Genomic DNA, 27,306 nt, shown 5'->3' on the forward strand with positions numbered 1-27,306 from the left:
AGCTAAAAATTTTGAAAGAAATAAAATGTGCATCAATAAGAGATTGCTGAAATACAACATTCCCTCTTATGTGCGGTTTCATCTTCCCTTTCAGTTACCCTGAGTCAACCTAGGTCCAAAAATAAGTGAATACAGAACAATAAGATATTTAGAGTGGGAGAAAGACCACATTCACATTAATTTTATTATAGTATCTTGTTATGATTGTTCTATTATTAGTTACATTGTTAATCTCTTACTGCGCCTAATTTATAAATTAAACTTTATCATAGGTATGTGTGTGTATAGAAAAAAACACAGCATATCTGCAGTTTCAGGCATCCACTGGTGTCATGTAACATATGCCCCACAGGTAAGGGAGAGGCTACAGTATGTTAGGAAAATCCACATGACAGAATGCCATACAAATACTAAAAGAATAAGGTATGAACATCAAAAGATGGATGCAAAATATTATTGAGGTATATCATTTTATTTATGTAAAAACATAATGCATCTATATCCTGACATGAGGAGTGAAATCAGGTGAAAGAGGCAAGACCCTTACTTTCTTGCTTTTAAATTTCCCTAAATTAGGGAGTTGTTTTTTTGTTTGTTTGTTTGTTTTTTTGACAGAGTCTCGCTCTGTCAAAGGCTGGAGTGCAGTAGTGCGACCTTGGCTCACTGCAACCTCCACCTCCTGGGTTCAAGCGATTCTCCTGCCTCAGCCTCCTGAGTAGCTGGGATTACAGGTGCATGCCACCACGCCAGGCTAATTTTTTTTTTTTTTTTTTTTTTAAGTAGAGACGAGGTTTCACGGTGTTAGCCAGGATGGTCTCAATCTCCTGACCTCATGATCTGCCCACCTCAGCCTCCCAAAGTGCTGGGATTACAAGCATGAGCCACTCCACCTGGCCAAATTAGGGGCATTGTTATAACAAAGTTATCAGTGTCAGAGTCCTTTTCTATGCCATTTGTTAATAGGACACCAGTACATAGTTTTCCAGAAGAAAAGAAATGCTCCTTGCTGCCCTTGATTATTTAAGGTAAACTTCCTTAAGGTGTTTACCTGTCGTACATGTTAACATATGTTAATGTGTTACATAAATAAAATTATAAGCCAGGTGTGGTGGCTCACTCCTGTAATCTCAATACTTTGCGAGACTGAGGCAGAAGGATCACTTGAGCCCAGGAATTCAAGACCAGCCTGGGCAACAAAGGAAGACCCCCATCTCTACAAAAATTTTAAAAATTAACCAGGCTTCGTGGCACATGCTTATGGTCCCAGATACAAAGGAGGCAGAGGTAGGTAAAGGCTGCAGTGAGCTGTAATAGTCCCGCTGCACTCCAACGTGGGCAACAGAGCGAGACCTTGTCTCAAAAATATAAAATAATAAAACAAAATAAAATTATATTCCTAATATTTTGCATCCATCTGTTGATGTTCATATCTTATTTCTGTGTGTATTTGCATAGTATTCTGTTATGTGGATATTCCTAAAAACACTTTCTTTTCACGTAACTTCCTCCAAGTTGTCACTACATCACAATCATACTTACTGGGTCAGCTTTTGATATGTTGCACCCCAATCCCTAGATTGTCTTAAGGCCTATCAGACCATGCCTACTAAGGCTGGTCTGATAACTTTCTTCACTGCCTCCCTACTCTTCCTCCTCTTTATATAGTTCATGGAATTATTTTCAAGCTACACTTCCCATACTGTCACAAACTCCCCCATGCTTCAATCACTAGATACATACACCAAATTTAGTCAATGAATAAGGAAAGAATAACTGTATTCCTTGGTTGAGGTACAGAATTTTGGAAATGAAATAAATATGAAAACATATATATTCATCTTCTAAATGTTTTCAATCCCACTGATAAAGTATACAGTGAAATTAACTGGAAAAATGACAAAGGAGGGGCATGATAGTTTAGAAACAAAGCTTTACCACTGCCTGTCCCACAATAGAAAAGCTTGTAGCAGGGCAAAGATTTCATGACGAAGTCGCCATAAGCAATTGCAACAGAAGCAAAAACTGACAAATGGGATCTAATTAAAAACTTAAGAGCTTCTGCACAGCAAAATAAACTATCATCAGAGCAAACAGGCAACCTACAGAATGGGAGAAAATTTTTGCAATCTATCCATCTGACAAAGGTCTAACATCCAGAATCTACAAGGAAATTAAACAAACCTACAAGAAAAAAAAACAACCCCGTCAAAAAGTGGGCAAAGGACATGAATAGACACTTCTCAAAAAAAAGACATTCATGCAGCCAGCAAACATGAAAAAAAGCTCAACGTCACTGATCATCAGAGAAATGCAAGTAAAAATCACAATGAGATACCATCTCAGGCCAGTCAGAATGGCAATCATTAAAAAGCCAAGAAACAACAGATGCTGGCGAGGTTGCAATGAAAGAGGAATGCTTTTACAGCATTGGTGGTAATGAAAATTAATTCAACCATTGTGGACAGTTTGGCAATTCCTCAAAGATCTAGAACCAGAAATACCATTTGACCCAGCAATCCCATTACTAGGTATATACCCAAAGGAATATAAATAATTCTACTATAAAGACACATGCAAATGTATGCTCATTGCAGCACTATTCACAATAGCAAAGAGATGGAATCAACCCAAATGCCCATCGATGATAGGCTGGATAAAGAAAATGTTGTATATATACGCCATAGAATACTATGCAGCCACAAATGAACGAAATCATGTCTTTTGCAGGGACATGGATAGAGCTGGAAGCCACTATCCTCAGCAAACTAATGCAGGGACAGAAAACCAAACACCGCATGTTCTCACTTGTAAGTGGGAACTGAACAATGAGAACACATGGACACAGGGAGGGGAACAACACACACTGAGGCCTGTCAGGGGTGGATTAAGGGGAGGGAGAGCATTAGGAAAAATAGCTATGCATGCTAAGCTTAATACCTAGGTGATGGGTTGACAGGAGCAGCAAACCACCATGGCACATGTGTACCTATGTAACTAACCTGCACATCCTGCATATGTACCCAAAAACTTAAAATAAATCCCAGCACTTTGGGAGGCTGAGGCGGGAAAATCACGAGGTCAGGAGATCGAGACCATCCTGGCTAACACGGTGAAACCCTGTCTCTACTAAAAATACAAAAAAAACTTAGCTGGGCGTGGTGATGGGCGCCTGTAGTCCCAGCCACTCGGGAGCCTGAGGCAGGAGAATGGCATGAACCCGGGAGGTGGAGATTGCAGTGAGCCGAGATCATGCCACTGCACTCCAGTCTGGGTGACAGAGCGAGACTGTGTCTCAAAAAAATAAATAAATAAATAAAAATTAAAAAAATTAAATAAGGCTGGGCGGGATGGCTCACGCCTGTAATAGCACTTTGGGAGGCTGAGGCAGGCGGATCACCTGAGGTCAGGAATTTGAAACCAGCCTTGCCAACCTGGCAAAACTCCGTCTCTACCAAAAATACAAAAATTAGCTGGGGTTGGTGGTGCGTGCCTGTAATCCCAGCTACTCACGAGACTGAGGCAGGAGAATCGCTTGAACCCGGGAGGCGGAGGTTGCAGTGCGCCGAGATCACATCACTGCACTCCAGCCTGGAAAACAGAGAGAGATTCTGCCTCAAAAAAAAAAAAAAAAAAAAGAAAAGAAAAAAAAGAAATGAGAAACACTATCTTGAAATGCGGTAACTTTTTGGGTAACACCAATAAGAATTCACTCATGTTAATATTCCAGAGAAGGACACCTCTATTTAGTGCCCCAATCTCCGAGAAAGAAAAAGAATATGGCATAAAATTGAGATTTTCTTGTTACAGTGGGTCTGAATTCTAAAGCCCAGATGAGAGAAATATTATAACAGGTTTTTTCTATTAAAGACGAGGTTTCACTGAGAAGGTTTAAAAAAAACTTATTTAAAAAACTGAATTCTCTTAGAGAGCTACACAAAGAGAACGCTATAAGATACTAACACCTATTTATAGTATGTAAAACTAAACCCATCAACAGCCAATAGAGAAGAAAATTTCACTCTATCCCTCAGGTTGTTTTAAAAAACATTTTTTAACATAAAGTCACAATAGTTTCTTAGGATTGATGTATAAAAGGAAAAGCTATTTTCTTTTGTGAATTAAAAAAAGGACAAGAAATTGAGAAACAGAGTTCTAAATATTCCAGTTAAAAAATACAATAAACTTTACCTTACAAAAGCAGCAAAGCAAGATACTGTTTGTAGTAACTAGAGACCATATTCCTGCATTTTTCTGTAAACCTCATAATGAACGACAGATGCCTAATTTTAAATTCTTTTAGTACTTCATATATAAACTTTGGTATAACCACAATGTTTCATTTAGGATTTACAGGACTGATCTGGAGATGAGACCAAAATCACATCATCTACATATTTATACACAGGCCTGTGAATTATATTTTATAAATTTAGACCTCTGGCTGAGTGTTTAGAAATAAAAGAGCTATTTTAATTTACTTAATTTTGCTTCTTTATTCCAAGTAGCCTTTAAGACACTTATCAACAACTTAAATATCATGTGCTCTGCGAAGTCTTCCTTAGTCTCCCAGACAGCTAACCAACTTCACTTTTGTGGTACTACAGCATTTTATTTAAAATTTTATCAAACAATATTTTCTCTCTTTACATGTCTCTGAGCTGAAACATCTTCGAGGACAGAAACCGGGTCTTAATCAGTTTTACAGCCTCAGTACCCAGAGCAGTAACTCAGTAAGTATTTAGAGAATGAATGAATGAGCAAATGAACTAATCAACTAATTAACCACACAAACTACAAACAGAATACAAGACGTCTAAAGCGTGGTTGTACTGTCCTTCCAGATTCTACAGAAGAGGTGAATGGGCAGAAAAGCACTGCACAAAGACCAAAGGTTTGGAAAAGCTGTGGTTTCATTGGTATTTTCAATACTGACATACATAACAAATACAGAATTTCCACTGTTCACTACCAGCTTTTACTCTTAAAAAAATTAAGTGGCAGTGAAGCCAAGATGGCCAAATAGGAACAACTCCAGTCTACAGCTCCCAGCGTGACCGACACAGAAGACAAATGATTTCTGCATTTCCAACTGAGGTACCGGGTTCATCTCACTGGGGAGTGTCGGACAGTGGCTGCAGGACAGTGGGTGCAGTGCACCGAGCGTGAGCCAAAGCAGGGTGAGGCATCGCCTCACCCAGGAAGCACAAGGGGTCAGGGAATTCCCTTTCCTAGCCAAGGAAAGGGGTGACAGACAGCACCTGTAAATTGGCTCACTCCCACCCTAATACTGCACTTTTCCAATGGTCTTAGCAAACAGCACACCAGGAGATTGTATCCTGCACCTGGCTCGGAGGGTCCTACGCCCACGGAGCCTCGCTCATGGCTAGCACAGCAGTCTGAGATCAAATTGCAAGGCGGTAGCGAGGCTGGGGGAGGGGCGCACACCACTGCAGAGGCTTGAGTAGGTAAACAAAGCAGCAGGGAAGCTTGAACTGGGTGGAGCCCACCGCAGCTCAAGGAGGCCTGCCTGCCTCTGTAGACTCCACCTCTGGGGGCAGGGCATAGCCAAACAAAAGGCAGCAGAAACCTCTGCAGACTTAAATGTCCCTGTCTGACAGCTTTGAAGAGAGCAGTGGTTCTCCCAGCACGCAGCTGGAGATCTGAGAACGGACAAACTGCCTCCTGAAGTGGGTCCCTGACCCCCAAGCAGCCTAACTGGGAGGCACCCCCCAGTAGGGGCAGACTGACACCTCACACGGCCAGGTACTCCTCTAAGACAAAACTTCCAGAGGAACGATCAGGCAGCAACATTGGCTGTTCACCAATATCCACTGTTCTGCAGCCTCCACTGCTGATACTCAGGCAAACAGGGTCTGGAGTGGACTTCCAGCAAACTCCAACAGACCTTCAGCTAAGGGTCCTGACTGTTAGAAGGAAAACTAACAAACAGAAAGGACATCCACACCAAAACCCAATCTGTACGTCACCATCATCAAAGACCAAAGGTAGATAAAACCACAAAGATGGGGAAAAAACAGAGCAGAAAAACTGGAAACTCTAAAAATCAGAGTGCCTCTCCCCCTCTAAAGGAACGCAGCTCATCACCAGCAACGCAACAAAGCTGGACGGAGAATGATTTGACGAACTGAGAGAAGAAGGCTTCAGACAATCAAACTACTCCGAGCTAAAGGAGGAAGTTCGAACCCATGGCAAAGAAGGTGACAAAAGATTAGACAAATGGCTAACTAGAATAACCAATGCAGAGAAGTCCTTAAAGGACCTGATGGAGCTGAAAACCACGGCACAAGAATTATGTGACTAACGCACAAGCTTCAGTAGCCAATTTGATCAACTGGAAGAAACGGTATCAGTGATGGAAGATCAAATGAATGAAATGAAGCAAGAAGAGAAGTTTAGAGAAAAAAGAGTAAAAAGAAATGAACAAAGTCTCCAAGAAACATGGGACTATGTGAAAAGACCAAATCTACGTCTGACTGGTGTATCTGAAAGTGATGGGGAGAATGGAACCCAGTGGAAAACACTCTGCAGGACATTATACAGGAGAACTTCCCCAATCTAACAAGGCAGGCCAACATTCAGATTCAGGAAATACAGAGAACGCCACGAAGATACTCCTCGAGAAGAGCAACTCCAAGACGCATAATTGTCAGATTCACCAAAGTTGAAATGAAGGAAAAAATGTTAAGGGCAGCCAGAGAGAAAGGTCAGGTTACCCACAAAGGGAAGCCCATCAGACTAACAGCTGATATCTCGGCAGAAACTACAAGCCAGGAGAGACTGGGGGCCAATATTCAACATTCTTGAAGAAAAGAATTTTCAACCCAGAATTTCATATCCAGCCAAGCTAAGCTTCATAAATGAAGGAGAAATAAAATCCTTCACAGACAAGCAAATGCTGGGAGATTTTGTCACCACCAGGCCTGGCCTAAAAGAGCTCCTGAAGGAAGAACTAAACATGGAAAGGAACAACCGGTACCAGCCACTACAAAAACATGCCAAACTGTAAAGACCATCAAGGCTAGGAAGAAACTGCATCAACTAATGAGCAAAATAACCAGCTAACATCATAATGACATGATAAATTTCACACATAACAATATTAACCTGAAATGTAAATGGGCTAAATGCTCCAATTAAAAGACACAGACTGGCAAATTGGATAAAGAGTCAAGACCCACCAGTGTGCTGTATTCAGGAGACCCATCTCACATGCAGAGACACACAAAATAAAGGGATGGAGGAAGATCCACCAAGCAAATGGAAAACAAAAAAAGGCAGGGGTTGCAATCCTAGTCTCTGATAAAACAGACTTTAAACCAACAAAGATCAAAAGAGACAAAGAAGGCCATTACATAATGGTAAAGGGATCAATTCAACAAGAAGAGCTAACTATCCTAAATATACATGCACCCAATACAGGAGCAGCCAGATTCATAAAGCAAGTCCTTAGAGACCTACAAAGAGACTTAGACTCCCATACAATAATAATGGGAGACTTTAACACCCCACTGTCAACATTAGACAGATCAGTGAGACAGAAAGTTAAAAAGGATATCCAGGAATTGAACTCAGCTCTACACCAAGCAGACCTAATAGACATCTACAGAACTCTCCACCACAAATCAACAGAATACAAATTCTTTTCAGCACCACACCACACCTATTCCAAAATTGACCACATAGTTAGAAGTAAAGCACTCCTCAGCAAATGTAAAAGAACAGAAATTATAACAAACTGTCTCTCAGACCACAGTGCAATCAAACTAGAACTCAGGATTAAGAAACTCACTCAAAACCGCTCAACTATATGGAAACTGAACAACCTGCTCCTGAATGACTATTGGGTACATAACGAAATAAAGGCAGAAATAAAGATGTTCTTTGAAACCAACGAGAACAAAGACACAACATACCAGAATCTCTGGGACACATTCAAAGCAGTGTGTAGAGGGAAAATTATAGCACTAAATGCCCACAAGAGAAAGCAACAAAGATCTAAAATCGACACTCTAACATCACAATTAAAAGAACTACAGAAGCAAGAGCAAACACATTCAAAAGCTAGCAGAAGGCAAGAAATAACTAAGATCAGAGCGGAACTGAGGGAGATACAGACACAAAAAAATCCTTCAAAAAATCAATGAATCCAGGAGCTGGTTTTTTGAAAAGATCAACAAAATTGACAGACTGCTGGCAAGACTTATAAAGAAAAAAACAGAGAAGAATCAAATAGACACAATAAAAAATGATAAAGGGGATATCACCACCAATCCCACAGAAATACAAACTACCATCAGACAATACTATAAACACCTCTACGCAAATAAACTAGAAAATCTAGAAGAAATGGATAAATTCCTCGACATGTACAGCCTCCCAAGACTAAACTAGGAAAAAGTTGAATCTCTGAATAGACCAATAACAGGCTCTGAAATTGAGGCAATAATTAATAGCTTACCAACCAAAAAAAGTCCAGGACCAGATGGATTCACAGCTGAATTCTACCAGAGGTACAAGGAGGAGCTGGTACCACTCCTTCTGAAACTATTCCAATCAATAGAAAAAGAGGGAATCCTCCCTAACTCATTTTATGAGGCCAGCATCATCCTGATACCAAAGCCTGGCAGAGACACAACAAAAAAAGAGAATTTTAGACCAATATCCCTGATGAACATCGATGCAAAAATCCTCAATAAAATACTGGCACACTGAATCCAGCAGCACACCAAAAAGCTTATCCACCATGATCAAGTGGGCTTCATCCCTGGGATGCAAGGCTGGTTCAACATACGCAAATCAATAAACGTAATCCATCACATAAACAGAACCAATGACAAAAACCACATATTATCTCAATAGATGCAGAAAAGGCCTTTGACAAAATTCAACAACTCTTCATGCTAAAAACTCTCAATAAATTAGGTATTGATGGGATGTATCTCAAAATAATAAGAGCTCTTTATAACAAACACACAGCCAATATCATACTGAATGGACAAAAACTGGAAGCATTCCCTTTGAAAACTGGCACAAGACAGAGATGCCCCCTCTCACCACTCCTATTCAACATAGTGTTGGAAGTTCTGGCCAGGGCAATCAGGCAGGAGAAGGAAATAAAGGGTATTCAATTAGGAAAAGAGGAAGTCAAATTGTCCCTGTTTGCAGATGACATGATTGTATATCTAGAAAACCCCATTGTCTCAGCCCAAAATCCCCTTAAGCTGATAAGCAACTTCAGCAAAGTCTCAGGATGCAAAATCAATGTGCAAAAATCACAAGCATTCTTATACACCAATAACAGACAGACAGTCAAATCATGAGTGAACTCCCATTCACAATTGCTTCAAAGAGAATAAAATACCTAGGAATCCAACTTACAAGGGATGTGAAGGACCTCTTCAAGGAGAACTACAAACCACTGCTCAATGAAATAAAAGAGGATACAAACAAATGGAAGAACATTCCATGCTCATGAGTAGGAAGAATCAATATCGTGAAAATGGCCATACTGCCCAAGGTAATTTATAGATTCAATGCCATCCCCATCAAGCTACCAATGACTTTCTTCACAGAATTGGAAAAAACTACTTTCAAGTTCACATGGAACCGAAAAAGAGCCCACATTGCCAAGTCAATCCTAAGCAAAAAGAACAAAGCTGGAGGCATCACGCTACCTGACTTCAAACTATAATACAAGGCTACAGTAAACAAAACAGCATGATACTGGTACCAAAATAGAGATACAGACCAATAGAACAGAACAGAGCCCTCAGAAATAATGCCGCATATCTACAACTATCTGATCTTTGACAAACCTGACAAAAACAAGCAATGGGGAACGGATTCCCTATTTAATAAATGGTGCTGGGAAAACTGGCTAGCCACATGTAGAAAGCTGAAACTGGATCCCTTCCTTACACCTTATACAAAAATTAATTCAAGATGGAATAAAGACTTAAATGTTAGACCTAAAACCATAAAAACCCTAGAAGAAAATCTAGGCAATACCATTCAGGACATAGGCATGGGCAAGGACTTCATGTCTAAAGCACCAAAAGCAATGGCAACAAAAGCCAAAATTGACAAATGGGATCTAATTAAACTAAAGAGCTTCTGCACAGCAAAAGAAACTACCATCAGAGTGAACAGGCAACCTACAGAATGGGAGAAAATTTTTGCAATCTACTTATTTGACAAAGGGCTAATACCCAGAATCTACAATAAACTCAAACAAATTTACAAGAAAAAATCAAACAACCCCATCAACAAGTGGGCAAAGGAGATGAACAAACACTTCTCAAAAGAAGACATTTATGCAGCCAAAAGACACACGAAAAAATGCTCATCATCACTGGCCATCAGAGAAATGCAAATCAAAACCACAATGAGATACCCATCTCACACCAGTTAGAATGGCAATCATTAAAAAGTCAGGAAGCAACAGGTGCTGGAGAGGATGTGGAGAAATAGGAACACTTTTACACTGTTGGTGGGAGTGTAAGTTAGTTCAACCATTGTGGAAGTCAGTGTGGCGATTCCTCAGGGATCTAGCACTAGAAATTCCATTTGACCCAGCCATCCCATTACTGGGTATATACCCAAAGGATTATAAATCATGCTGCTATAAAGACACATGCACACATATGTTTATTGCTGCACTATTCACAATAGCAAAGAGTTGGAACCAACCCAAATGTCCAACAACGATAGACTGGATTAAGAAAATGTGGCACATATACACCATGGAATACTATGCAGCCATAAAAAATGATGAGTTCATGTCCTTTGTAGGGACATGGATGAAGCTGGAAACCATCATTCTCAGCAAACTATCGCAAGTACAAAAAACCAAACACCGCATGTTCTCACTCATAGGTGGGAATTGAACAATGAGAACACATGGACACAGGAAGGGGAACATCACACACTGGGGACTGTTATGGGGTGGGGGGAGGGGGGAGGGATAGCATTAGGATATATACCTAATGCTAAATGAGTTAATGGATGCAGCACACCAACATGGCATATGTATACATATGTAACAAACCTGCACGTTGTGCACATGTAACCTAAAACTTAAAGTATAATAAAAAAAAATTAAGTGGCTTTTATTCTCTGCATATTTTTGGTCAACTTCTGTGTTGCAAAGTTGTTTGTGACACACAATTACTCCAAAATGTATTATATGTGGATATTTTTCATTCTTGTGAAAAATGCATATCTTTGACATCTATATAAAGGTTATTTCAATTTGTCATTCTGTGTAGAAAAAATACATAAAACACATTGTTTTATGTTTTTTATGTTTTAGTTATGTGTTTTGTTTTATGTTTTATGTGTTTCTAGTTATCACAAAATAACTAGAAGAAGTGATGAAAATGTATTTGAAGTTTTAAGTTAGTTGATTCATGGGTTTTTTTCTTAAAGAGGATTACCTTCACAAATTTCCTTTAAAACACACAATAACACACTAGTTTGAGTTTCTCCTACCTCTCCTTCAAAATAAATACATATAATCTCCTGAAAAAATGCAAAGTACACTGGAGTGAGAATCCAGAGACCTGCAGCCTTTTCCCAGATTAATCATTCAGTCTATAACCTAAGTCAGTAACTTCCGAATCTCCATCTGCTCATGTATAAAGGGGATTAGATGTAATCAGTAATTTTCAAATTGGACTATAGAAGCCTCAGGGATTCTGCGTGTTTCAGGGGTGGAGGAACAGAGGATAATTAAGAATTTGTATTTCTTAAAAAGAGTTCAAAAATTACTACACTATATGATTTGAAAGGATTCTTTAACATCCAGAATCCTATTATTCTATTTCTTTATCCTATTCAAAACAGCTATTAGTCTCAAATTTTAAATTGGAAAAATAAAATACCAAATATATATACATCCTTCTTAAAAATCACATAAGGTATGCAATGGAAATCACTGAGCTCTAAACACTAATGGTATCTGTTGGTAACAGTTGCCCTATTGTCATTTAACAGCAAATGAAATGTAGCCTTCCAGAATCAAAACTAGACATTATTTTCCCTTTGAGCGAGTCAATTATCCCACTAATGTAATTTTGAATATCATAAGCATTAAAAATATATATTTAAGGAACTGAATTATTATTTTTAAAATACCTGTACTATAAATTGTAATTCTCTTCTTTCTGCTTCCCATTGTTCTTCTTGTAATCTAAACTCCTCCAATGCTGTCTCCCTGATATGAGACTCCATCTCATTCTTCTCCTGTTGATGTTTTTCCAATGCTTCCTTTATATAATAAAATCTTGCTTTACTATTAGATCAATAAAATTTATCTTTCTTCCTTCATCCCCAGTTTAAATGTACAAAGAGGCTCTTCTTACCTATAGATGTTAAAACTCATCATAATTCATGTTAAAATCATTAATAAAACTATAATTTGATCAACAGAATGTAGATCTGAGTAAGAATCTATGTTTGTTTAAACAACAGATTATACCTTGTTTATATAGGCATATATTTACCTATTACCTATATATAAGTATATACAAGCAACAGGCTGTATATACCTGTTTATTATATAAGGATATATTCGATCCAATTTTTCTGAAAAATGTAAACTCAGAGGTCTGAACAAAATATCAATATATGATATCATATGATAGATTTAAACAAAGTAGATTCCATTTAATATGGAAATCGCTACCTGTGATCAAAATGTTTGGATTATCCCTGATAATTTATACATAAATTTGACACAGAACAATGTATTTCCGAAAGGGAAAAAGGGGCAAAGAAAAGAATTCTGTGCAACAAATTAGGATAAGGAAACTCTAGAATGTCAAAAATTTGAAAAGCAAAGAACAAAAAATTTAAGTGTGGACTTCAATTTCTAGTTCTATAGATAAACAATACTTGAAAAAATGCATTTCCTTTTGGGTTTTCTGAGGTGTACTGCAAGATCTCATTTGGTTTAATATCTTAGAAACATAAAACGCAATTTGCTGAGAAGCCCAATTTTCTAACTATAGGGTTTAAAATTAAGTTCCCATTAACAGAAGAAAGTCTATGGTTTACATGCGAGAGAAAGAAAGCCTCTCATGTCCACATAATGGTAGCATGGATCTGTATAACAAATATTACCCTCCTAACTTATAGAAAGAAAGCTTTCACAAAGAGCCTTGAGGCTTTTTTTCCCCCAAGGGCTAAATAGTGACTCAGATTCAACTCCAAACTGTCCCAAGGGTCTCTGTGCAGACTAGTTTAAAGCCAATAGCCTAAAACCAAAGCACAATTCTCCTAAGTAGCTAATTGAGATCAGATCATAATCTTCTACCTTCAGGTGCAAGCTGATTGGCTGAAGAAATACTGCCACCATCACTCTCCTCTCCACATAACTCCAAAACATTTTATGTGGGGAAGGTTATACAGGCCCATCCAAGGACTTGTAACATGAGCTACCACCGAAACCTCCCCCATTCACACACTAATGGAGGCCTTCTGCATGCCAGCTACTGTTCCAGGGTCTAAGAATACAGTAGTAAACAAAAGAAACAAACTATGACTACTGATGTGGAAGAAATCAAAAGTAAATTTGCTGACAATGACAACATCTGGGAACGACTGTGCGAAAACTTTTACAGTTTGTAAATGCTTTTGTGTAATTAATTTTTAGTAAAGACACATTTCCAGAATTCAAAAAAGCCATTTACACCAATGGTAAAGGTAGAACATTTTTATCACCGTTTTTTTTTCTTTGTTTTGTTTTTTGCTTTTTTGGGAGGAGACAGGGTCTCACTATATTGCTCAGGCTGGAGTACAGTGGCTATTCATAGGCCCAATCATGGTACATTGTGGCCTCAAACTCCTGGCCTCAAGTGATCCTCCCACCTCAACCTCCCTACTAGCTGGAACTACAGGCATGCACCACCATACCTGGCTTTGTCATGTAATTTTTTTTCATTTAAACTGTTGCTTCAAAAAAAATAGCAAATATAGACAACTCAAAATCTACCTTTTAAGACACTGGCAACTTCAACGTTATACCACTTTTACTTTAGGGAGTAAAAAGGGAACAAAAAATAAGGGAATAAATAGCTCACAATTTTAGGAGAAGTTAAATATGTTACATATCACGTCTATACAGAACATGCTCTACATAGATAATGAAGCTTATATCAAACATACAAATATTTTTCTATATTTATTGTATATTCAGACCAAAATCCAGGGCCCATATTTCTAAAATTCCAAATTTTCATATTGCTAAACAAAAAGAGCTGTAGATTCTTACCATCTTACAATATGCCCATATAAGTGCTTTGTGGCTTTTAACATTTTGATTAGCGACCGCGAACCGTTTTTCACCCCAAAAAGTATACCTATTAATATACTCCAAAAGAGACCAGCAAATATGCCCCTAAAAAGAAAAAATGGGAGGGAGGAAGGGAGGAGGAAGGAAGGAGGAAGGAAAAAGGAAGGAAGGAAATCCAGGATAACTTCAAGTAATGTACAACACATCTCAGTGAATATTACGTATCGGAAAATTCCTTTATAAAAACTATTTTACCTGTAGAGTTTTCTCTAGTCTGCTTTTTTCTTTCATAAGTAAATCATATTCTCGATTGCAATTTTGGATCATATTGTCTCTTTCCTCCAAATCATGTTCAAATCTTCTGCATTCTTCTTTCCATTTTTGCTGAGAAGTCTGAAGTGCTTTCTCAGTCTCATTTGTCTTTGCTTGAAGTTCTGAATTCTGTGCTATTAAGAATAGAATAATAGGTACATTTACAACCATGAATTAAATAACAAGGAGCCCCAAAACCTAGGCATTGGAGTTGACATCATTTACAGCACGATCTTAGGATAAAACATTTAACCTTTCCATTACAGTAAACTCCTGAAAACCTTTCCAGTCCAGTAAACTCTTGAAAAGCTCACAGTCTCTAAATCAATCTATTCTATAATTTTCAATCTCTTCTTCCCCTTCAGACAATGATGATTTTGCTATGAAATAGTGCGACATATTTCTGAAGGCATATCCAAGTTTACCTGCACTTCTAGCACCAGCTGCAACTCTATTGGTTTTTGTCCTATTCAAGAAAACTAACCAGCTGAGTGTGGTGGTGCACACCTGTAATCCCAGCTACTCTGGAGGCTGAGGTGGGAGGATCACTGGAGCCTAGGAGTTCAAGACCAGCCTGAGCAACATAGGGAGACCTCCTCTCAGATTTAAGAAAGAAAAAGAAAGAAAGAAAGAAAGAAAGAGAGAGAGAGAGAGAGAGAGAGAGAGAGAGAGAGAGAGAAAGAAAGAAAGAAAGAAAGAAAGAAAGAAAGAAAGAAAGAAAGAAAGAAAGAAAGAAAAGAAGAAAGAAAAATCAATTTTTAAGACTGTGATATATAGGGCAAGTTTTTAAAAACAGTAGATTACAAATTTTTATATTTGACTATTGACAACAAACTAGTTGTAACACATCTTACACAAGTGTCACAAAGCTGAGGCTGGAAACCACTACCCCAACCCTTAGAACTGTAGCTATTTACTTTGCCAGATTTAGGTGCAACTCACCTCCTACCCTATTACCTCAACAATAACCAACACCTATCAACACACTAACACTGCTGCTCTGTCTCAGCATCTAGAAAATAAGGAAATGCTTCCAGGTCTGCCTCCATCACCTGCCACCTTATTAAACCTCCTTGATTCTCTGATTCTCACTAGGAATAAGAATGTCCCTAGTTAAGTTTTTATGAAGATAAAATGAGGAAATGTTTATAAAAACACGTGTTAAAAGATGCCACAGCTATAATAGCAGTATTTCTAAATTATATTTCTTTGCATTTTTAATTAATCATAAATTCAAAACATTCAAAATACAAAGGTATAAAAGGTACAAAAGGAATTACATTAAAAGTCCCCCCCCCCATTCAGCTGCCATCTCCAGAAGATATTCTTCCATGGTCTCTCATCCAGCATTGCTGGATAGTAGTTTGAGGCCATTTTGACTCCTGATCCTTTGCATTTGACCTATTTTTCTTTTCTCGTAAAAGCTTTAGAATCTTCTGTGTCTTTATTTTTCTGAAATTTCATAATGTTATGCCTGCAGTAGGTCTACTTCTTCCCATAACGGTAAATAGACTCTTTCCATCTGGCAATTCATGTCCTTTAGTTCTGAGATGTTATCTTGAGTTATTTTCATTGATGATTTATCATACATTTCTGTTTTTTTTTTTTTTGAGACGGAGTCTTTCTCTGTCCCCTAGGCTGGAGTGCAGTGGCGCGATCTCAGCTCACTGCAAGCTCCGCCTCCCGGGTTCACGCCATTCTCCTGCCTCAGCCTCCCAAGTAGCTGGGACTACAGGCACCCGCCAACACGCCCAGCTAATTTTTTGTATTTTTAGTAGAGACGAGGTTTCACTGTGTTAGCCAGGATGGTCTCGATCTCCTGACCTCGTGATCCGCCCGCCTCGGCCTCCCAAAGTGCTGGGATTACAGGCTTGAGCCACCGCGCCCGGCCTCATTTCTGTTTTCTCTCTTACGTCTTTCACTATTCCCTATTATTCAAATCGGTCCTCAAATTTTTTTCATCTCTTCTCTCCTATTTTTCTACCTCCGTCTTTTTAATTCTGATTTCCGGGAGGTTTCTTCCATCTTCATCTTCCAGTGCTTCTAGGGACATTTTTCATTCCTGCCTTCATATTTTTAATTTGTTAATTTTTTCAAGCCAAACTGTCTCCAACTTTATTAATTATATTTTTCACAAACAAAAATGGTATTGTAGGCAGGTATTTCAGTTAACAGTATGCAACTTTCAAACCCCCTTCTTCAAAGGACTACCAAAATCAGAAAGCCACTATAAACCCAATGAAGTCCTCATTTGATGTTCTGAACAGGGAGTTTAGAGTGGGGTTGACATTCCACATTAACATGTTGTTTCACAACTTTTCACAAGCCGACTCTGACTTTTAGGAAGTGAAATGAAAATGGCAGGTTTTATCTAAAGATCTACAATCTAGAAACAGAAGTGCTGCTATTTTGAGGAGTGCCACCTCAGTGGTGTCATTGGGAAGTCCAGATTGCCTGATACACTGGCAACCAACTACTGGGAGCCAAGAGATGTCTAGGCTTAAGGGAGTTAAGTTTATGCTGAGGGTGGAAGGGAGAAGAGGACATAAAAACAAATTTGTTTTTCCACACCACAAGGTGTTTGTGCCAAGGTGGCTATATGTGTCAATATCAGGGAATCTCTCTGCCTAGGAGCCAAGAAGAAGTCTCTCAAAACTAGAAGGGAAAGGTGTTTTCCCCCCATCAATCCACTTCAGAGACATTCTAGTAGTAACACATGTCCCTTTCCCAAAAAACAGCGACGTTTTCTGTGGGGCAACAACATAGCTTTAAAAAAAAAAACACAGGTGGTCGCGGTGGCTCACGCCTGTAATCCTAGCACTTTGGGAGGCCGAGGTGGGCGGATCACAAGGTCAGGAGATCGAGACCATCCTGGCTAACACGGTGAAACCCCGTCTCTACTAAAAAAAAATACAAAAAATTAGCCAGGCATGGTGGTGGGTGCCTGTAGTCCCAGCTACTCGGGAGGCTGAGGCAGGAGAATGACGTGAACCCGAGGTGGAGCTTGCGGTGAGCCGAGGTCATGCCACTGCACTCCAGCCTGGGTGACAGAGTGAGACTCTGTCTCAAAAAAAAAAAAAAAAAAAAAAAAAACGAAGTCTGCATTTTCATAAAACTTGGTTGAAAAATATTTCAAACTGTGTAGTCACCAAAAGTGCACAGTTATCAAAAATGCACACATTTCACTTGGTGCCTCCAGCACACTGAGCTTCCTGTGCCTGGTCTGTTTTGGCATCTCCATTTCTTGCAGGATTCTTTCCCTCCTTGTAAGCATCAGCTTTTCCCTTTGGGAACCTTTTCTCCCTTCTTTGCAGGGGCAAAGAAGGCTTTTTGGGCTTCCACTCTGGCTTTGAAGGAGCAGGTTTAGCAGACAACCTTGCGGATCTTCTCTGTAGTTTGGCTTTATCTCCTGTAGCATCCCCTTCAGGCTTTCTCTTGGGCATGGTGGTGATGCTAGTAAGACGTAGCACCAGATGCAGGGATGCAATGGCATGTGGGCTTTGGTCAGTCCGGGCGTCCTCCTTGCCTCTTCTTCACACTGCTTCCATATTTGTAACTTCTTTGAGACAGAGTCTCACTCTGTCATCCAGGCTGGAGTACAGTGGTGCATTCTCACTGCAACCTCTGCCGCCCAGGTTCAAGCGATTCTCCTGCCTCAGCCTTCCGAGTAGCTGGGATTACAGGCAATTGCGACCACGCCTGGCTAATTTTTGTATTTTTGGTAGAGACAGGGTTTCCCCATATCGGTCAGGCTAGTCTTGAACTTCTGACTTCGTGATCCACCCGCCTCGGCCTCCCAAAGTGCTGGGATTACAGGCGTGAGTCACCGCGCCTGGCCTCATATTTTTAATTTCTAAGAGATTTCATCTTTTATAACATCTGGTTCTTACTTCGTAGATGAAATATATTCTTTCCGATCTGAGGAAATTAATGCTACTTGTTTTAAATGTTCTCCCTGCAGAGCCTCTGTTTCTTCGAAGTTGATTTCTTCTCTCCATTTTAGAGGGTTTCCTCATATATCTGGTAACTCTTGGTTGTCTACTGTCATTAAAAGTGAGAAACTATAAATGTAATACAGTTTATACACTAATATACCCACCACCTAGAATCTGAGCTTCAAGGTGGAAGTTAACAACTTTAGTCTTCACTGGAGAAGGATCTGGATGGCTCATTTACTGGGAAACCTCCAACATCAGTATCACTAGGTTCTTCCTCCTGGCTTTGTATTAGTCTGTTTTTTTGATAAAGACATACCTGAGACTGGGCAATTTACAAAAGAAAGGTTTATTGGACTTACAGTTTCACATAGCTGGGGAGGCCTCACAATCATGGCGGAAGGCAAGGAGAAGCAAGTCATATCTTACGTGCATGGCAGCAGGCAAAAAGAGAGCTTGTGTAGAGAAACTCCCATTTTTAAAACCATCAGATCTCGTGAGACCCATATCACAAGAACAGCACGGGAAAGACCCACACCAATGATTCAATCATCTCCCACTGGGTCCCTCCCATAACACATGGGAATTATGAGAGCTACAAGATGTGATTTGGGAGGGGACACAGAGCCAAACTATATCAGCTTGGTCAGGCGACACACAAAAGAGTCCTCCAACATCCGGCATAGAGTGTAGAAATCCAGGTGTTAGCTTTTGGGAAAGTCAATATATAAAGGGAGCTGGAGGCTGAGCATGGTGGCTCACACGTGTAATCTCAGCATTTTGGGAGGCCAAGCTTGGAGGATTGCTTGTGGCCAAGGGTTTGACACCAGCCTGGTCAACATGGCAAGACCTAGTCTCTACAAAAAAAAAAATTTTTTTTAATTAGTCACGTGTGGTGGCATACACCTATAGACCTAGCTACTCAGGAAACTGAGGTGGGAGGATGGCTTAAGCCCAGGAGTTCAAGGCTGCACTGAGCTATGACCACACCACTGCCCTCCAGCCTGGGCAACAAAGTGATGCTCTGTCTCTAAAAATAATAATAATAATAAACTAATTAATTAAAGGGAAGCTGGAAGGAATGGCTCCTCAATATCCAGCATTCAGAATCTTCCCGGTTTTGCCAGTCAAAAGACTATTTCGCCATCTCCAAGGATTAAACCTCCTGACTTCCACTAGCAATTCTTAAGTAATCCCAGAGTAGCATGCTCTTGGAAGGAAATCTAAGGACCTATCTGCCTCTCAAACAGCTTTCATCTAACCCTCCTTATTTTACTCACTATTGCTACTCCCATACATAATTCCAATGGTATCTGGTGCTTCCAGTTTATAAGCCTTTTGACTAAGAATTTCTCTTTCAGTTTTCCCCATTCCTGACTTAGGATTTTAATGTCTCTCTAACTCAGTTATTCGTCATCCATTTACTTTCCAGCTTCCAAAATTTTCTCTTGTCACACCCCCTATTCTCTCCATTTTTATGGGATTATCTCATAACTGCATTAGGCTTTTTACACTACCCTCAACATTTCATTACAAAAATTTTAAAAACACAGAAAGTTGAAAGTATTGTGCAGTGAACATCCATATATCCACAACCTGGACTCTAGGATTGTTAACATTTTGCTATATTTGCTTTATCAGATATTCATCCATTCTTCAATGCATGCATTCATTTATCCACCCAGCAGTCCATCATACATTTTATGCATTTCAAAGCAAGTTGCAAACATCAGGACATTTCACTCCTAAATAGTTCAGCATGTATATCATTAATCAGAATTTAATATAGTTTTATTTTTTTACAGATAAAATTTACATCTAGTAGAATGCACAAATCTTTAATGTACTGTTCAAGGAGTTTTTTGTTTTGTTTTTTTGAGACAAGGTCTCACTCTGTCACCCAGGCTAGAGTGCAGTGGTACGATTTCAGCTCACTGCAACCTCTGTCTCCTGGGTTCAAGTGATCCTTCTGCCTCAGCCTCCTGAGTAGCTGAGATTACAGGCGTGCACCACCATGCCTGACTAGTTTTTGTTTTTAGTAGAGACGGGTTTCACTATGTTGGCCAGGATGGTCTTGAACTCCTGGGTTCAAGCGATCCACCTGCCTCCACTTCCCAAAGTGCTGGGATTACAGGTGTGAGCCAATGTTCAAAGAGATTTTATGAATAAATACATTCATGTAACCCAAACACCTGTCAAAATGCAGAACATTTCCTTCAACCCAAAAAGTACCCTCATACTCTTTCCCAGTCAAATCCACTGCCAACCCACCCTGCAGAGGCAATCACTGTTTAGATTCTTTTTTTCACCAATGATTAGTTTTTCCTATCCTAGAACTTTATGTTAATGGAACCATATAGGATGTCCTCTTGAGTGTAAAGTTTCTCTCACTAAGCATGTTTTGGAGATTCATTCATGTTACTGCATACATTAGTGGTTGGTTCCTTCTTATTGCTGAGTAGCATTTCATTATATAACACAAATTGTTTCTTCATTCTCTTGTTAATGAATATCTTTTTCCCCAACTTTGGACCACCATGAATGGAGTTGCTATGAAATTCTTTTACAAGTCTATTTTGGACAAGTGTTTTTCTTTCTCATGGGGAAATAATAAAGAGTGAAACTGCTGGCTCATAAGATAAATGCATGTTTATTTTAAAAGAAACTGCCAGGTTTTTTTCCAAAGTGGTTGTATCATTTTACACTCCCATTAACAAAAAGTATGAGTCCCTGTTGCTCTATATCCTCACCAATATTTGGTATTGACAATCTTTTCAATTAGAGCCATCTGATAGGTGGTTAATAACATCTACTATGGTTTTCATTTGCATTTCCCTGATAATAAGTGAGGTTACGCATTTTTCCTGTGATTAATAGTCATCTCTCTATCTTACTCTGTAGAATGTCTGTTGAAATTGTTTGACTCTGAGCAAGGAACTTCCCATCTTTCCAGGACTTCACTTTCCTCATAGTTAAATGAAAGTCATGAACTTTCATATCTAGTGCCTTCCAATTCTTATATTCCTAAATTCCAGGTAGTGGTGTAACTATTATTAAACACCAAAGGTAATTACTGGGGCTCAGAACACAATACCCCCAATTATGGTGACTTGGTATGCTGAATATTTTTCACCTGCAGAAGACAGGAGGGCCTCAGAAGGAAGGTTACTCTGACTTCCTGTCTTCTACCCTTCTTTCTCCCCAAAGCAAGACATAAAATCTAGAAAGGTCACCTTTCTGACCTACTACCTCTGAAAGTAGGTCATGGGGCCCTCAGGTGATCTATCACCTGGAAGAAAGAAATGTTACTGAACAAACAGGCTTGCTGGGTTTCCTACTCAGTTTATTACATTGGAACATATCCTTTTGTCCAGTCATAGTTCTCCACAACTATCCACTTCTTTCATCAGACTTAACATAAAAATACGGTTTTCCCTGGTTCTTTGCGTCTTCATTTCTGGAGGCTCCCATGTCATCTAAAACTTTGTTAAATAAATTTGTTACGCTTTTCTCTTGTTAACCTGTGTTTTGTTATAGGATTGTCAGTTGTAAACCTTGCATGGGTGAGTAACAGATACTACTTTTTCTTCTCTACACAATCAAAAGTACTTCTGACCAATGTCAATAACCCCAGACAGCTGAACAAAACTAAGGATCTTGGCCAGGAGCGGTGGCTCATGCTTGTAATCCCAGCACTTTGGGAGGCCGAGGTGGGCAGATCACGAGGTCAGGAGATCGAGACCACAGTGAAACCCTATCTCTACTAAAAAATACAAAAAATTAGCCGGGCGTGGTGGCGGGCGCCTGTAGTCCCAGCTACTCGGAGGGGCTGAGGCAGGATAATGGCGTGAACCCGGGAGGCGGAGCTTGCAATGAGCCGAGATTGCGCCACTGCACTCCAGCCTGGGTGACAGAGCGAGACTCCGTCTCAAAAAAAAAAAAAAAAAAAAAAAAACTAAGGATCTTAACAGTTACAATAATTATACCTTAACATGCCAGGCGCGGTGGCTCACGCCTGTAATACCAGCACTTTGGGAGGCCGAGGCGGGTGGATCACAAGGTCAGAAGTTCAAGACCAGCCTGGCCAAGATGGTGAAACCCCGTCTCTACTAAAAATACAAAAAAATTAGCCGGGCGTGGTGGTGGGTACCTGTAATCCCAGCCACTGGGGAGGCTGAGGCAGAGAATTGCTTGAACCCAGGAGGCGGAGGTTGCAGTGAGCCGAGATCGCACCACTGCACTCCAGCCTGGGCGAAAGAGGGAGACTCCACCTCAAAAAAAAAAAAAAAAAAAGAAAAGAAAATTATATCTTAACATTTCTTTAGCCCCATGAAGTTAACAAAGCACTTTCTTTTTTTTTTTTTTTAATCAAGGACAATTTTTTTCACATTTTATTTTTTATTTCACTAGTTTGGGGAAAAGATGGTGTTCAGTTGCAGGCAAAAGTTCATTAGTAGTGATTTCTGAGATTCTGGTGCATTCATCACCCAAGCAGTGTACGCTGTAACCAATGTGTAGTCTTTTATCCCTCACCCCCATCCCGTCCTTTCCCCAGAGTCCCCAAAGTCCATTATATCATTCTTATGCCTTTGCATCCTCATAGCTTAGCTCCCACTTATAAGTGGTTTTCTATTCCTGAGTTACTTCACTTAGAATAATAGCCTCCAACTCCATCTAGGTTGCTGCAAATGCCACTATTTCGTTCTTTTTGTGGCTCAGTAGTATTCCTTGGTGTATATATACCACATTTTTTTTTTTTTTTTGAGATGGAGTCTCACTGTCACCAGACTGGACTACAGTGGCGCAATCTTGGCTCACTGCAACCTCTCCCTCCTGGGTTCAAGCTATTCTCCTGCCTCAGCCTCCCAAGTAGCTGAAACTACAGGCGTGCACCACCACACACAGGTAATTTTCGTATTTTTAGTAGAGACGGGGTTCCACCACCTTGGCCAAGATGGTCTCAATCTCTTGACCTGGTGATCTGCCCTCCTCGGCCTCCCAAAGTGCTGGGATTACAGGCGTGAGCCACCGCGCCCAGCCTATACCACATTTTCTTTATCCACTCATTGGTTGATGGGCTTCTAGGCTGGTTCCACATTTTTGCAATTGTGAATTGTGCTGCTGTAAACATGCGTGTGCATGTGTCTTTTTCATATAGTGACTTCTTTTCCTCTGGGAAGATACCCAGTAGTGGGAATGCTGGATCAAATGGTAGTTCTACTTTTAGTTCTTTTTTTTTTTTTTTAATACTTTAAGTTCCGAGATACATGTGCTGAATGTGCAGGTCTGTTACACAGGTATACATGCGCCATGGTGGTTTACTGTACCCATCAACCCATCAACTACATTAAGTATTTCTCCTGATGCTATCCCTCCCCCAGCCCCCCACTCCCTGCCAGGCCCCAGTGTGTGATGTTCCCCTCCCTGTGTCCATGTGTTCTCACTGTTCACCTCCCACTTATGAGTGAGAACATGCGGTGTTTGGTTTTCTGTTCTTGTGTTAGTTTGTGGAGAATGATGGTTTCCAGCTTCATCCATGTCCCTACAAAGGACATGAACTCATTTTTACGGCTGCATAGTATTCCATGGTGTATATGTGCCATATTTTCTGTATCCAATCTATCACTGATGGCCATCAATGGTTGGTTCCAGTATTTGCTATTGTGAATAGTGCCACAATAAACATACATGTGCATGTGTCTTTATAGCAGCATGATTTATAACCCTTTGGGTACATACCCAGTAATGGGATGTTTGGGTCAAATGGTATTTCTAGTTCTAGATCCTTGAGGAATCGCCACACTGTCTTCCACAATGGTTTAATTAATTTACACTCCCACCAACAGTGTAAAAGCATTCTTATTTCTCCACATCCTCTCCAGCATCTGTTGTTTCCTGACATTTTAATGATGGCCATTCTAACTGGTGTGAGATGATAACTCATTGTCGTTTTGATTTGCATTTCTCTAATGACCAGTGATGATGACCATGTTTTCATATGTTTGTTGGTTGCAAAAATGTCTTCTTTTGAGAAGTGTCTGTTCATGTCCTTTGCCCACTTTTTGATGGGATTTTTTTCTTGTAAATTTGTTTAAGTTCTTTGTAGATTCTGGATATTAGCCCTTTGTCAGATGGATAGATTGCAAAAGATTTCTCCCATTCTGTAGGTTCCCTGTTCACGATAGTTTCTTTTGCTGTGCAGAGGCTCTTTAGTTGAATTAGATCCCATTTGTCTATTTTGGCTTTTGTTGCCATTGCTTTTGGTGTTTTAGTCATGAAGTCTTTGCCCATGCCTATATCCTGAATGCTTTTGCCTAGGTTTTCTACTAGGGTTTTTATGGTTTTAGGTCTTACGTTTAATCCATCTTGAGTTAATTTTTGTATAAGGTGTAAGGAAGGGTTCCAGTTTCAGCTTTCTGCATATGGCTAGCCAGTTTTCCCAACACCATTTATTAAATAGGGAATCCTTTCCCCATTGCTTGTTTTTGTCAGGTTTGTCAAAGATCACATGGTTGTAGATGTGTGGTGTTACTTCTGAGAGCTCTGTTCTGTTCCATTGCTCTATATATCTGTTTTAGTATCAGTACCATGCTGTTTTGGTTACTGTATTCTTATAGTATAGTTTGAAGTCAGGTAGTGTGATACCTCCAGCTTTGTTCTCTTTGCTTAGGATTGTCTTGGCTATGCGGGCTCTTTTTTGGTTCCATATGAACTTTAAAGTAGTTTTTAACAGCTCTGTGAAGAAAGCCAATGGTAGCTTGATGGGGACAGCATTCAATCTCTAAATTACTTTGGGCAGTATGGCGATTTTCACAATACTGATTCTTCCTATCCATGAGCATGAAATGTTTTTCCATTTGTGTCCTCTCTTATTTCCTTGAGCAGTGGTTTGTAGTTGAAGGTCCTTCACATCCCTTGTAAGTTGATTCCTAGGTATTTTATTCTGTTTGTTGCAATTGTGAATGGGAGTTCACTCAAGATTTGGCTCTCTGTTTGTCTGTTATTGGTGTATAGGAATGCGTGCGATTTTTGCACACTGATTTTGTATCCTGAGGCTTTGCTGAAGTTGCTTATCAGCTTAAGGAGATTTTGGGCTGAGACAATGGGGTTTTCTAAATACACAATCATGTCATCTGCAAACAGAGACAATGTGACTTCCTCTTTTTCTATTTGAATACCCTTTATTACTTTCTCTTGCCTGATTGCCCTGGCCAGAACTTCCAATACTATGTTGAATAGGAGTGGTGAGAGAGGGCATCTTTGTCTTGTGCCAGCTTTCAAAGGGAATGCTTCCAGTTTTAGTTCTTTAAGGAATCTCCATACTATGTCCATAGTGATTGCACTAGTTTACATTCCCACCAGCAGTGTAAAAGTGTTCCCTTTTTACCACATCCATGCAACATCTGTTATTTTTTTATTTTTAAATTATGGCCATTCTTGCAGGAGTAAGGTGGTATCTCACTGCGGTTTTGACTTGCGTCCCTGATAATTAGTGATACTGAACATTTTTTCATACTTTTTTGGCCATTTGTATATCTTCTTTTGAGAATTGTCTATACATGTCCTTTGCCCAGTTTTTGATTGTTTGTTTTTTTCTTGCTGATTTGAGTTCCTCGTAGATTCTGGATATTACTCCTTTGTCAGATGCATAGTTTGTGAACATTTTCTCCTAGTCTGTGTGTTGTCTGTTTACTCTGCTGACTATTCTTTTGCTGTGTAGAAGCTTTTTAGTTTACTTAGTTTTTTAGTTTAATTTTAGTTTAAAGATCTATTTATCTTTGTTTTTGTTGCATTTGCTTTTGGGATATTGGTCATGAACTCTTTGCCTAAGCCAATGTCTAGAATAGTTTTTTCAATGTTATCTTCTAGAATTTTTATGGTTTCAGGACTTAGATTTAAGTCTTTGATCTTGAATTGTTTTTTTGTTTGTTTTGTTTTTTTTTTTTTTTTTTTTTTTTTTTTTGAGACGGAGTCTCGCTCTGTCGCCCAGGCTGGAGTGCAGTGGCGCGATCTCGGCTCACTGCAAGCTCCGCGTCCCGGGTTCACGCCATTCTCCTGCCTCAGCCTCTCCGAGTAGCTGGGACTACAGTTGCCCGCCACCACGCCCGGCTAATTTTTTGTATTTTTTAGTAGAGACAGGGTTTCACTGTGTTAGCCAGGATGGCCTTGATCTCCTGACCTCGTGATCCGCCCGCCTCGGCCTCCCAAAGTGCTGGGATTACAAGCGTGAGCCACCGCGCCCGGCCTTGAATTGGTTTTTATATAAGGTGAGAGATAAGGATCCAGCTTCACTCTTCTACATGTGGCTTGCCAAGTATCCCAGCACTACTAGTGAATAGGGTGTCCTTTCCCCACTTTATGTTTTTGTTTGCTTTGTCAAAGATCAGTTGGCTGTAAGTATTTGTCTTTATTTCTGGGTACTCTGTTCTGTTCCATTGGTCTACATGCCTATTTTTATACCAGTACCATGTAGAACCAGGACCTAAATCTAAATCCGAATTCACATTCAGTGTTCTCTTAATTAAAACCTGCTGTGTACAAGAATGTTCATAGCAACATTATTCTTAATAATCAAAAACTGGACACTACTCAAACGCCCATCAATAATAAATGGATAAATGCAAGTGTGGAATGTTTACACAATACTATACATCAATACAAAGCTCTCATATGATACGCATGAATTTCAAAAACATAATGTTGGAGGAAAGAAGCCAGAAACAAAAGAATATATACTTTATTATT

General features: G+C 39.6%; 2 protein-coding genes across 51 annotated transcripts in view; both read right to left on the reverse strand.

The window, feature by feature from the left end:
- The window catches only part of CCDC171 (coiled-coil domain containing 171), a 416,355-nt gene that overhangs the window by 357,847 nt on the left and 31,202 nt on the right, over nucleotides 1-27,306 (reverse strand). For 30 of the 50 annotated variants that reach the window (XR_010113576.1, XM_063609124.1, XM_063609157.1 and 27 more), the window contains 2 exons: nucleotides 14,570-14,760; nucleotides 12,157-12,288 (listed from right to left, as the gene is read on the reverse strand). Coding sequence is in view for 49 of the 50 variants with exons in the window: in XM_063609124.1 (XP_063465194.1) it covers nucleotides 12,157-12,288; nucleotides 14,570-14,760 (323 nt within the window). In the remaining variant the exon portion in view is untranslated. The remainder of the gene's footprint in view (nucleotides 1-12,156; nucleotides 12,289-14,569; nucleotides 14,761-27,306) is intronic. The other 20 variants (XM_063609154.1, XM_063609151.1, XM_063609129.1 and 17 more) reach the window with 1 other exon arrangement.
- On the reverse strand, nucleotides 17,809-18,069 carry LOC129490381 (non-histone chromosomal protein HMG-17-like). The gene has a single exon (XM_055294205.1). The coding sequence runs from the start codon at nucleotides 18,067-18,069 to the stop codon at nucleotides 17,809-17,811; it is 261 nt and encodes an 86-aa protein (XP_055150180.1).

This window comes from Symphalangus syndactylus, chromosome 9 (assembly GCF_028878055.3).
Source record: "Symphalangus syndactylus isolate Jambi chromosome 9, NHGRI_mSymSyn1-v2.1_pri, whole genome shotgun sequence".
In the NCBI taxonomy this organism is placed as follows: Eukaryota; Metazoa; Chordata; class Mammalia; order Primates; family Hylobatidae; genus Symphalangus; species Symphalangus syndactylus.

Bases quoted from the DNA above. Each gene is read 5' to 3' on its own strand.
- LOC129490381 (XM_055294205.1), bottom strand. From the start codon at position 18,069: ATGCCCAAGAGAAAGCCTGAAGGGGATGCTACAGGAGATAAAGCCAAA.